This window comes from Acipenser ruthenus, chromosome 38 (assembly GCF_902713425.1).
Source record: "Acipenser ruthenus chromosome 38, fAciRut3.2 maternal haplotype, whole genome shotgun sequence".
In the NCBI taxonomy this organism is placed as follows: domain Eukaryota; kingdom Metazoa; phylum Chordata; class Actinopteri; order Acipenseriformes; family Acipenseridae; genus Acipenser; species Acipenser ruthenus.
In genome coordinates this window covers 10,172,640-10,184,585 of record NC_081226.1, presented here as the reverse complement: position 1 = coordinate 10,184,585, position 11,946 = coordinate 10,172,640, and the positions used below count along the sequence as shown (strand labels likewise).

The following is an 11,946-nucleotide window of genomic DNA, read 5'->3' as shown; positions in this document are numbered from 1 at the left end:
CGATTACTGGCTAGCCAAACCCCTTGACAGCCAAACCAGCGAAAACCGAAATGTCCTTGTCCAGGGCAACTTACAATTGTTACAAAATATCACATTATACAGATATCACATAATTTTTTACATACAATTACCCATTTATACAGTTGGGTCTATACTGGAGCAATCTAGGTAAAGTACCTTGCTCAAGGGTACAGCAGCAGTGTCCACCACCTGGGATTGAACCCACGACCCTCCAGAGCCCTAACCACTACTCTACACTGCTGACTATGTTGGCAGATAGCACACACATGCGTTCTGTAAATATCCATCCTTATGCAGTGCAGATGGGTCTCTCCTCTGCAGAGCTGTCCATCTTAATGATGGCTGTCTGTGGTTGCTTGTGTTGCCTTGTCCCTTCCACTGCTTGTAAGGAGGTGGGAGGGGATGCAGTGTTAGGATTAAAAACCCAAACATCGCATTTCTCTACTTCTGTCATTAATATAAACCCTAACTGATGCATTTTTAGGGATCTTTTTTTTTTTTTTTTTTTTTTGCAAATTTTAGCAATTTACTGATTTAATTTTTATATTTATTAATATGACGTTTTCATGTTTCACGTCATTCAAATCCTTTTTTTATTTTAAGCATGCAATCGTGTTGAGGTGTATTTACAGATATTGTAGTGTACGGGTCGTGTGCGCATGCGCAGTAACCACTTCAGAGACTTGTTTGTCGTTCCACGAACACAGCTGCGTTTATTTAATAAACTTTTGAACAGAAACCCAAAGACAGACCGAACCCAAACTCTGGTCAGGACAGGTAAGCGTGTTTCCTGACAAACACAAGTACTGTGACTATTTGTAGCGCACAGATTTCCACTGCCAGTTCACCTCTCCTTACAGTCCCCAAACAGACCTATTTATACAGCTGGGTAATCAGTTAATGAACGAATTCCAACTGAACAATCGCACACCATTACCTCTAATTCAAGACTGTGACCTTGTTAAACCCACATGCTTTATTCAAACACTGACATCTAGTGGACATGTCTGTCATTACAGTTTTATAAACCCCTGTCAGCAGCGTGTAGGTACTATATAATACTGCAATGCCAGGATGCTTTACATTTGCATATAGGCTACGCATATTTGAACTCTTATCCTTGCATTCTGAGAAGTGAGTGTAGTTCTGTAATGTGCTGTTTCTATTTTCTACACTGCAGCATCATGCTCAGGCATGACGATGCAAGCTCGCAATTAAGAGCTTCTCATTTCGGTGACCCACAGTGTTTTCTGTGTTTTAGGACGTGGGTTGTTTGCATTGTTACTGAATATTTTCCTTTTGCTAAATTTTAAAATGTGAAAATACACCTATCCTTTACCTTATCTGACCACTTCCAATTTTACAAACACATCCTATTGAAGGTTCTAATGAATGTGATTAAAAGTGAGGCATCAGTTAAATACCTCTTATTTTGCATCACCTATAAGGATGTTTAAAAGTACTACAGGGGCAAAGAATTCACAAATAAATAACAGCTAGAGCACAACGTCACAGTCATGTGAACACATGGGGAAAGTGAGATGTCTGAACTGTCCTGTTTGTAATGATTAAGTGCACGTGTTGCTTGTTATAACACACAAGCTATTGTACAGAAAAGCCAGTCCGGAGCCACTCGAAGCTTAACCTGCATTGAGGTGATTCACAGAAAGTCTTCTGTTTCTAATGCAGAGTCTGCTGTGATGGGGGAGAGAGGGCTGCTCATCCTTCTGCTTGCAGGTGAGTTTCCTTTATTTCTGCTTTTCTCTCTGTTTGCTTTGATATTGTCCACATTCCCTCTCAGAGAAGATCATGCGGTTCTTAAAGCTGCAGTGTCCCTCAATCATGTTCAATCTAAACTAACGTGTGATTCCTGGGTGTGTGTTCACTGCACTGCTCCACTTCTACAGAGCAGACCTTGTTGCTGTTGTATCTGCTCAGCTCAGCACAAGGTACTGATCAGTAATGTGGGAGGTATACGGAGGCTGCCTGTTGTCACACTTATTTTTTTTAGCTATTAGGAGTATCAGAATCTGGTTTCATTCCTAAGTGTAGTTTAGCAAAGGTTATTCTACAGCTTTTCAAGATACCTTAATGTGGGATGAACCTACAGAGGCTGCCTGTGTGTCCAGAGTTATTATCAGAATCTGGGGTATATTGAGGCCGTCTCTCTGTCTGTGTTACACATTATTTATCTAGAGAGGTTCTTATTCCTCTTGTGTTTGACCTGTCTGACTATCAGCTACACTGTCACATGTCAATGTGTTTTTGGAATATAATTAAATACAAATAAATTGTATTTTGTTTTAAAAGTCTTTACTTCCTCTGTTGGGACAGAACGTTTCTGCGAATAAGCTTTATAAGATGTTATCCTGTCTCAGTCAGTTTAATCTTTCACTCCGCTAGCTAGCCGTATTTTCAAAAATGTTTTTTTTTTTTTATTAGGGTTTTGTGTGCCCGCTGACAATCAGATTAGAAAACACGTGTTTGTGAAAACTCTGAAGAGCTGGTCTGAAGCTCAGAGCTACTGTAGAGAGAAGCACACAGACCTGGCCACTGTGCGCAGCCAGGAAGAAACACAGCAGCTCTTAAATATTGCAGGAGCTTCTCTCATTACTGAGGCCTGGATCGGGCTGTATCGTGATGGCACACAGAACTGGCAGTGGTCTAACAGTGAAGATGTCATCTATAACTGGACAGCAAAGCTCTTCTGTGCTTCAATCAATTCAGTGGGACGGTGGGAGGACAGAGTCTGCTTTGAGAAGAACGCTTTCATGTGCTACAACGGTAAAGATGTAACTTTTGTTCAGGTGGGGAGGGGAAAGGAGAAGATGGACTGGAGAATAGCTTCTGAGAGCGGTAGTGGTCTAAATCAGAGGGTAGCTTGGATCTCTTCCATCGCCGTTCAGCAGTGTGCAGCTCGTTTACAGGATGAGCAGAGTGTAGAGGCTAGCCAGGGCAGGGGAGGGGAGGAGAGGAGCGAGCAGGGCGGGAGACGACAGGACAGAAGGAGTCAAGAGTTGCAGTGGAAGAAGAAAAAAGCGTCATAGTGGCAGAGTCTACTGAAAGCTGGGAGTCAATAGGGGGTAGATAGGGAGAGAGCGGAGGAAGTAAAGGTGGTTGAGGAAAGGGAGCAGAGATTGCGGTGCAAGGAGAACGGGGGTAGTGGATTGGAGAGAGGGTAGAAGTGAAAAGATGATGTGGTCTGAGTCCCACACTGCTGCCCCCCCTCTCAACTTTCACACCTTTGACCTTTGCTCTTAACTCTTGGATTACGGGCGCTGTCTCCTCTTCCTACTCGCTTCTTCCAATCCATTGCTCCGCTCTTCTTCTTTTTATCTCGTCTCTCTCATCAACACCTCCCTGCTCTCTGACTCCTTTCCCTCAGCCTTCAAAACTGCTCGTGTCACCCCCATTCTAAACCTTCTCTTGACCCTTCCTCTGCCCAGAACTATCACCCGCTCTCCTGTATTGCCCTGTAATACCTTTAAGTCACTTTGGATAAAGGAGTCTGCCAAATAAATCATAGCAATAAAGAATTAAAATAATTTTGCCCTTGGTTTTAAATTAACACAAAATGTTCTTGACTGTGGACAAGAGACAGCTTATATTAAATGACTAATTTTGAGGGTGTGTTTTGGGTTCAGAGCCACCACAGATCATAGCCTCTCATCTTCTATTTGTGTTTACAGAGACCAGCACCATCACTGAGAGATACACCCTGATTGAAGAACTGAAAAACTGGACTGAAGCTCAGCAGTACTGTAGAGAACACCACACCGACCTCGTCAGTATAAAGAACACCAGTGAAAATGAAGACCTAGTGAAGAAAGCACAGGGCAAGCCCTTCTGGATAGGCCTGTTTAATGAGCCCTGGAAGTGGTCACACCAGGGGGATAACTACACATTTCACTACTGGAGCAATGAGCAACCAGACAATTGGGGAGGCAATGAGAACTGTGTGGAGATCATGAAGAGCGGTGAATGGAATGACTGTGGCTGCATCTCTCAGTTCCCTTTCTTCTGCTATGATGGTAAGGATCCCGGCTCAGTCTGTGTTCTTGTTCAGCTCAGTGTTTGTACCCCAGTCTGTGAGCAGGGACTCAGAGGCCCAGTCCATCTGATCCTACAGTAGCTGTCTGACCCCCAGAGCAGGGCAGGGTGTAGCCTAGAGATCTGAAGAACCAGAAACCAGCCCCATCATTAAGAGTGTGTGAGCAGGGAGCAGCTACCCCTCATTGTTACACACAGGAGAGACATGTGCTGTAAAATACATTCTGATTGGGTATTTATTGTATTGATTTAAAAACATTGATCTCTTCAGGATGAGTGAGACAGCATGTCATTGTGAGCACACCTGGGACAAATATAGTTGTATTTGATATTGTATTTGTAAACACCAACTATTTTAAATAGCTGAAATATTTAATCACTGGTTTAATGGCCTGTTTTGAAGTTATTGAATTGAACATGTTTAGCATTTTCCTCTTAGAAATCCTCCTCAACCACCATGTGGTAATTGCAAGACTTGGTACGTAATTATACATTTAAGGTAATAATTAGGTTTTAGTTTTTGAGTATTCATTAACTATTGATTTTTTTTTCAAATAACTTGCATATATTTAAATATTTTCAAATAGTATTTGTTTTCTGCAAATTTTAAAATATTTTCAGATATTTGAGTTTGTGCAATTAATATTTGAATATTAAAAAACTAAATTGATTTGAGCACATATCTATAAAGATATTTCATTGTTTTCAAATATTTACCCACTGAAATAAAATATTCAAATCTTTTCAAATATCAAGGTAATATTTTAACTGAACTGATAATAGTGTGTATGTAAAAACAACAACTGTGAAAGCCAGAACCATTTCAACATTGATTGAGTTTATGTACGAATTCTGAAGTTACTCTGCATCACAACTTAATACTAAATGCAGCTGAAGGTGCTTCTGAATTGTCCTGAAACAAAACGCAGTCTTTATTCCAACCAGCACAAGACGCAGCTAATAAACAGAATCATTATTATGTGTTGAGGTTTTTTGCCTGTTATGAGTACTGAAGTAAGGATTGATTGATTTGATATCTTAAACATCTATAATATATTTGAACTTTCAATGTTGGTATATTGACTTAGTTATTTGACTGGTTAGCCTCTCGTGATATTGAAACTGAAAAGCATATTTTTGTAACTTCATATTTGTTCTATTATGTTCATAGTTCTTTTGATATATTTTAAAACACAGAATAATGGAATGGTGAATATAGTTTAATAAATATGAAATTGGTTAAGGACTAAAACCCTATATTAAAATATGAATTGCGTCCTGTATAAAGAAATGAATATGAACTAATGTTTCTGTATTACCAGTGTAGTGGGGGTGTTGCCTAGGATATTGAGGTATTAATGATAAATATTATATCTTCCCAAATATGGACAACATTGTTCAGTGTCATGTGATCGGCTAGACCTGTATAAGCTGTGGGAGAGCTGTGTGCAACTATTCAGCAACAATTCTAGAAGAGCAGAATGTTGTCTTGGAATCCTAATCCATACAGTTAAATTATATTTTACAATACAAACAGTCTTTCTAAGCAAAATCTACCACCTATCAATGTCACACTGCACTCAAATTATGTTTTATCTGTAGGCTATGGTACAGTGTGTGCAGGTAACATTGTTGCATGTGTGATGCAAGTCCAGTCTTTTACTTGGTGTACAATTTGCACTTCAGCATTGTATATGGTCCCTACAACACAATCAGTGTCACAAGAACCTCAGTGCAAAACAATGACTTTGTAATTCACTGCAGCCCATCCATCACTCTGTATGCTACAGTGCAGTAAGGTTGGTGACTCTATCTATATGATTTCTTTCCACAGATCCACGGGACACCACCACTGTTCAGTTTGACTCTCAGAGCTCTCCAACCACCGGGCCAGCCGCTTCCCAAACACAAGATGGAGGAGAACAATCCCAGCAGCCTTCCACGATGGACGGCACCTCTCCTCGAGCCAGCTCCCCTTCACACTCCAGCTCCTGGCTCCCTGGCACTTCACCTGCAGGAACAGGTGGGCACCGTGCCATAGGGTGCAGTGAAACGGCTTGGCTGAGTAGAGTAACTCCTCCTCTATTGGGAATATATATAAATTATCATCTGCTTTCACAGACCCTGATTAGCACTACGCTGGGACTGTCAGACCTGAGGTAACATTAGGTACTGCAAGATTAGTGCTGATTGGGGTCTGTGAAGCCAGCTGATTATTTGATAAATCATATTACCAGCTGCAGTAGAGATGAGAAATCACATCAGTGATAATATTGCCCTGATCATCTGAACCACACTGCTGTCATAAAGAAATGCAGGCTGATGGCAGCTGTAGAAGCACAATTTAAATATTACTGCAAACACCAACCCAACACTCATGACCGGCACATGAATAGCACACGTACAAAACCAGATCACAGTTAATGAAATGATGATGATGATGATGATTATTATTATTATTATTATTATTATTATTATTATTATTATTATTATTATTATCACCAGGCACTCCAGTCCCTGAGGATCTCCACCTGATCTCTGACAGTATGGTCTGGCCGGAGGCTTGGCAGTACTGCAAGGATCACTACACTGACCTAGTGAGCCTCACAAGCCTGGCTGCACAGAACAGAGTGTCGGAGCTCGTCAGGAACAGCACTGCGTCGCGATTCTGGACCGGCCTGCACAGAACCGTTGTGTATAATAACTGGTACTGGGTTGCTGGTAAGGATAAGAAGGGGCTCCTAAACTACACTAACTGGGCCCCTGGGGAGCCCAACAATCCTTACTATGAGCACTGTGGGGAGATGGTGCTGAGGGAGGATGGGGGGGCTGAGTGGAATGATCTGTGCTGTTATGAAAAGCTCCCCTTTATCTGTTTCAAAGATTAACAACACCCCTAAACGGTTTTACAGCAGTGGTTCTAAATCTGTATTTGGGACCCCTTTTAAAGTCACTTTAGTCTGAAAAAAACCTATTTACTAATAAATTATAGAAATATCTAAATCTGAATGATATTGTGTAAGCAATCTGTGAATAATAAAGGAAATTGAAGTCTTGTATGTGACAGAGTTTGCAATGCCATGTCTGCTCTCTATAAAGAGCTGCTGCAATGCACTGCAGCCATTGCGGATGGTAGGTCTGCTTGTGATGTTGTCTCTTGAAACCTTCCTGTGGGTCCCAACCCCCAGTCTGAGAACCACTGTCTCCATAGAACCCAGAGCTTTACTATAGGAGTAATACACCAAAATACTATAGAAGAAAATGCTATGTAGCAATCTTTAATGATATACATTATTCTGATATTTCATTGTGCTTGTTTAATATCCTATTGTGTGTGTTCTGTGTGATTCTCTATTGTTTCAACTAAGAGCATCATCTGCCCTGCTTACTAACTATTCCAGCAAAATGCCTCCTGAAAAGTCTCCTCAAGGCTGATTGTAATGAAGCGAGGTGGGGAAGCATAATAGTGTTGCACAGTCTTCAGTGCTTCTCATAAAGGCCCCAGTGCACAGTGCAACGCTAACATGCTTCCCCACCTCACTTCCTCACAGTCAGCCTTGAGGAGTCTTTTCAGAAGCTGCTTCACTTGTTTTTTTAGTTCAGGATCCTCAGCTGTTTAAAATGCAGCGTGTAGATAAACTGCTGCATCCTGGTACCTTTGCTGTAGGTCACTTGGTCTGATTGAGGAGGCAGCAGCAGCTTGGTTTAAATCATTAGTATCTATAACGTTGACTATGAAATATCTACTTTCCAAATTGAAGTATAAAACACAAGCAAAACAAAGGGGCCAGTGATAATATTGCTGGGGTTAGTAAGCTTTAAGAAAATGGATTTTAACCCTTGGTTAGCAGTCCTTTAATACAGAATGGGATAACTTGCCATGTTTATTCTTCCTATTTTTTAAAGCTTTTTTCTATTAAAAATAAAAATGTTTTAAATATTTAAATATTTAATGTTTTAAATATTTAACCCTTGGTTAGCAGTCCTTTAATACAGAATACATTGATAAGGGGAGAAGCACAGCGGGGGGAATGGGGTAACTTGATATTCTCATTATAACTACTTTTTAAGCTTTTTACTAGTTTAAATATTTAAGTAGTTTTTCTGTATTTAATAAAGTGTGTCTGTAGTCAGGCCTGTGTGATGTCATCAGCACTAGTATCACAAACACTCCACTTGGAAAAGAAAAGAAACTCTTTTCTGTCCCTTGTTTGCCCTCCTGTGTTGCTTCCCTGAGCTGCAGCAGAGCGGTCGTTCATACCCCCCTGCTGCTGCAGGTAGTCTCAGCAGCGTGCCTGTTTAGTGCACACTAGAGTGACACAAAGAGAGACCAGAAAGCTTCAAGTAGGGAGGAAGCTTGTGTGCCTGCAGACTAAACTACCTGCCTCTGGGGAATGCAAACAAACTGGACAGCCAACAGGGCCTGGTTTCTGATGAAGCAGATTGCAGCTCATGCTAATCTGATGAGGAATGTAGTAAAGAGACACACTGTAATTCTATTTTAATATGATGCTACATCTTTCAATATATTGAATAAGTCCTGCCTCACTCTTTATATTCTACATTTCTGAGTGTATCTGCCATTATAAAATTAATAAAGAGTTGAACTGCAGTTTGAACCCTCAGTCTTTTGTTTCCTGATTTCTCTAAATATAACAGATATCACTAACACCTTCTCATAACGTTTAATCATCTAGAAATACAATTGAATCCACTGTTACACAGAAGACAGCCTAAACACAAGAACGTCAGGGTTATTCTGCCACCTACTGTTTCCAGCGAGGTATTGCAGGAGAGGTGAGGCTATATAGCAACTATATTATAGGGGAGAGGCTAGAACTTTGTTCTGCATATTTCAATGATTTATTCAGAATAAATGAATTGGCTTGTTTTTAAAATAATCATGTACAACACACACAAGTCTATACTGTTTAAAATGATAAAAACACACAGCATAATAGAACAATGACAGTAACCATGCAATGTATGTAAAGTCTTAACCCTGTAGATCTTATAATTACAGAGAGTCCAGCACAGTTTCATACAGAAGGCATCAGATTTGTTGGTTTCAATGTTTTTTCCATCAATTTGAATGAGAAATGGCAGTCCTGAAACAAGGTCCCACGCGGGGGGAATAACCACTCACGGTGGGGGGGGGGGTTCAAAATAGGATTGGCTGGAAGCAAAATCAGCTTGTGTTCTCTTCCAATCAGATGCTGCATTTTAGAATTTAAAAATAATTTCATTTGGAAAACAACAGCGACAATAGAGAAAAGTGTAAAGTACTGCACGCAGGCAATACAAATGTGCATTATAAATATCACATGGGAGATACTGAAATTGAAGAAGGAATCTATGAAAAATACCTAGGAGTTTATGTTGACTCAGAAATGTCTTCATCTAGACAATATGGGGAAGCTATAAAAAAGGCTAACAAGATGCTCGGATATATTGTGAGAAGTGTTGAATTTAAATCAAGGGAAGTAATGTTAAAACTTGACAATGCATTAGTAAGACCTCACCTAGAATATTGTGTTCAGTTCTGGTCACCTCGCTGCATAAAGGATATTGCTGCTGTAGAAAGGGTTTAAAAGGCATGCCTTATCCAGACAGGCTTAAAGAATTGAATCTGTTCACTCTTGAACAAACATGATCATGGATCGATCTGATTCTACCATTCAAAATTCTATAAGGTATAGACAATGTCGACCCAGGGGACTTTTTCAACTTTTTTACACAGAGAATTGTGAGGGTCTGGAACCAACTCCCCAGTAATGTTGTTGAAGCTGACACCCTGGGATCATTCAAGAAGCTGATTGATGAGAATCTGGGATCAATAAGCTACTAACAACCAAACAAACAAGATGGGCCGATTGGGGCCTCCTCTCATTTGTAAACTTTCTTATGTTTTTAACAACAACAACAACATGGAGCCTTTCAGCTAATCTAAGGGGTCACGACTCTGTGGAGTTTCACATTGGGGTTCTGGGACACACTGGGTGTGATCTTTGTGATCTAAGTTAAGATGTGAGTGGAACTAAACAGCTCAGCCTTGTTCAGCTCACGGAACTCCAAAAAGACCAATGCTGCAAATTGTCAAGTATTTCCTCATTTCACAAGAGGTGTTGAAGTGAAGTGTTGAAGTATGTACTCAAGCGACTCCAACGTGATACAACGTTTTCTGTGTATATGGGTTATGTTGGAAAAAAAACGTATTTTCTTTATTTTTGTATAAGAAAAACAGCACCTCATTCCAAATAATCTGTTCATTCTAGGGAGACCAACTTTAAAACACGTGTATCTGTAATTCTAAATATCTTTGAGCATTCTTTAAATACGGTCTTAGGTACAATAAACATATCCATTTACGAGGAATTATTATTATTATTATTATCTATAATTATTATTATTATTATTATTATTATTATTATTATTATTATTATTATTATGATGATGATTAGAACAGCCACTAACAAAAGTCCAAAAGACCACCAGTCATGTCAAAGAAACTAAAACTCTTTCTCTGTACATTGGTATCGTTTTAAAAAACTTCATGATTAAGTTAGTTGTCACATAACCCAGCTGCTCCCTCCTATCCTGTGGCTGCAGTCAGCCCGGGTGCTACGTCACGGCACGCAGGCTCCAGCATTGAGAGCCAGCAGGCAGCAATGATAACTACTAACTTGTATAAATGACTTGTTTAAACTTCATTAAACTCACATATTTCAAGACTACTGATTGGAAGGAATTGTATTCAGAACCCGTACTGGGCAAGATGTCGCCGATAGTAAAATAATGCAGAAAGACAGCCAGGAATAAAATCCATGTATTATTGAGTGTATTTGTACCAAAGCCTCCAATTACTCTTAGGTGCCCTTTACAAATGCAGAATAATAGTATGGGAAAAAGGATGACTACAATAAGAAAGAAAGAACAAACACTGTGTCCAGCACAGAGAGCCCTGAGTGACTCTCATACCTGCAGCCCAGCATGGGGGAGAGGCACAGAGAGCCCTGAGTGACTCTCATACCTGCAGCCCAGCATGGGGGAGAGGCACAGAGAGCCCTGAGTGACTCTCATACCTGCAGACCAGCATGGGGGAGAGGCACAGAGAGCCCTGAGTGACTCTCATACCTGCAGACCAGCATGGGGGAGAGGCACAGAGAGCCCTGAGTGACTCTCATACCTGCAGCCCAGCATGGGGGAGAGGCACAGAGAGCCCTGAGTGACTCTCATACCTGCAGCCCAGCATGGGGGAGAGGCACAGAGAGCACTGAGTGACTCTCATACCTGCAGCCCAGCATGGGGGAGAGGCACAGAGAGCACTGAGTGACTCTCATGCCTGCAGACCAGCATGGGGGAGAGGCACAGAGAGCACTGAGTGACTCTCATACCTGCAGACCAGCATGGGGGAGAGGCACAGAGAGCCCTGAGTGACTCTCATACCTGCAGACCAGCATGGGGGAGAGGCACAGAGAGCACTGAGTGACTCTCATACCTGCAGACCAGAGGGGAGCTGGATGGAGTTGTATCTTCAGAGGGGATTCAAAATAAAGAAAATATATGAACTGCACCAATCATGCTGTGTTTGTATAAGCAAGCCTGAAATATACTTTGCACTGGTTTGTTTTTTTAGGTCTTTAACTGAGCTGCTCACGTTGCAGGTTTTAAAACATCTGATTTGCTTGCGAGGGCTGCAGCGCACACCTGTTGTTATTGCAGATACAAAGCAGAGAGATTTGAATGTCTCCATGGCAACAGGGTTCCAGTGGCAGGTCATCGGCTGTGCGTGTTGGTACCTCCAGAATAATCAATATTGAAGTGGGGTACAAAGAGAGCCCAATCCTCCGACCCCTTCACTAAATATCTCAGGGT

The 11,946-nt window shown here is 41.0% G+C and overlaps 1 protein-coding gene across 1 annotated transcript; it reads left to right on the top strand.

Annotated features, from left to right (window-relative positions):
• The first annotated feature begins 726 nt into the window (after nt 1-726).
• LOC117434245 (C-type mannose receptor 2-like) lies at nt 727-7,172 on the top strand. Its single transcript, XM_059009216.1, has 6 exons — nt 727-798; nt 1,711-1,758; nt 2,464-2,805; nt 3,711-4,052; nt 5,906-6,094; nt 6,577-7,172. Exons 2-6 carry the CDS (start codon nt 1,722-1,724, stop codon nt 6,957-6,959), a joined length of 1,293 nt encoding a protein of 430 aa, XP_058865199.1. The 5' UTR covers nt 727-798; nt 1,711-1,721; the 3' UTR covers nt 6,960-7,172.
• Nucleotides 7,173-11,946: the final 4,774 nt, after the last annotated feature.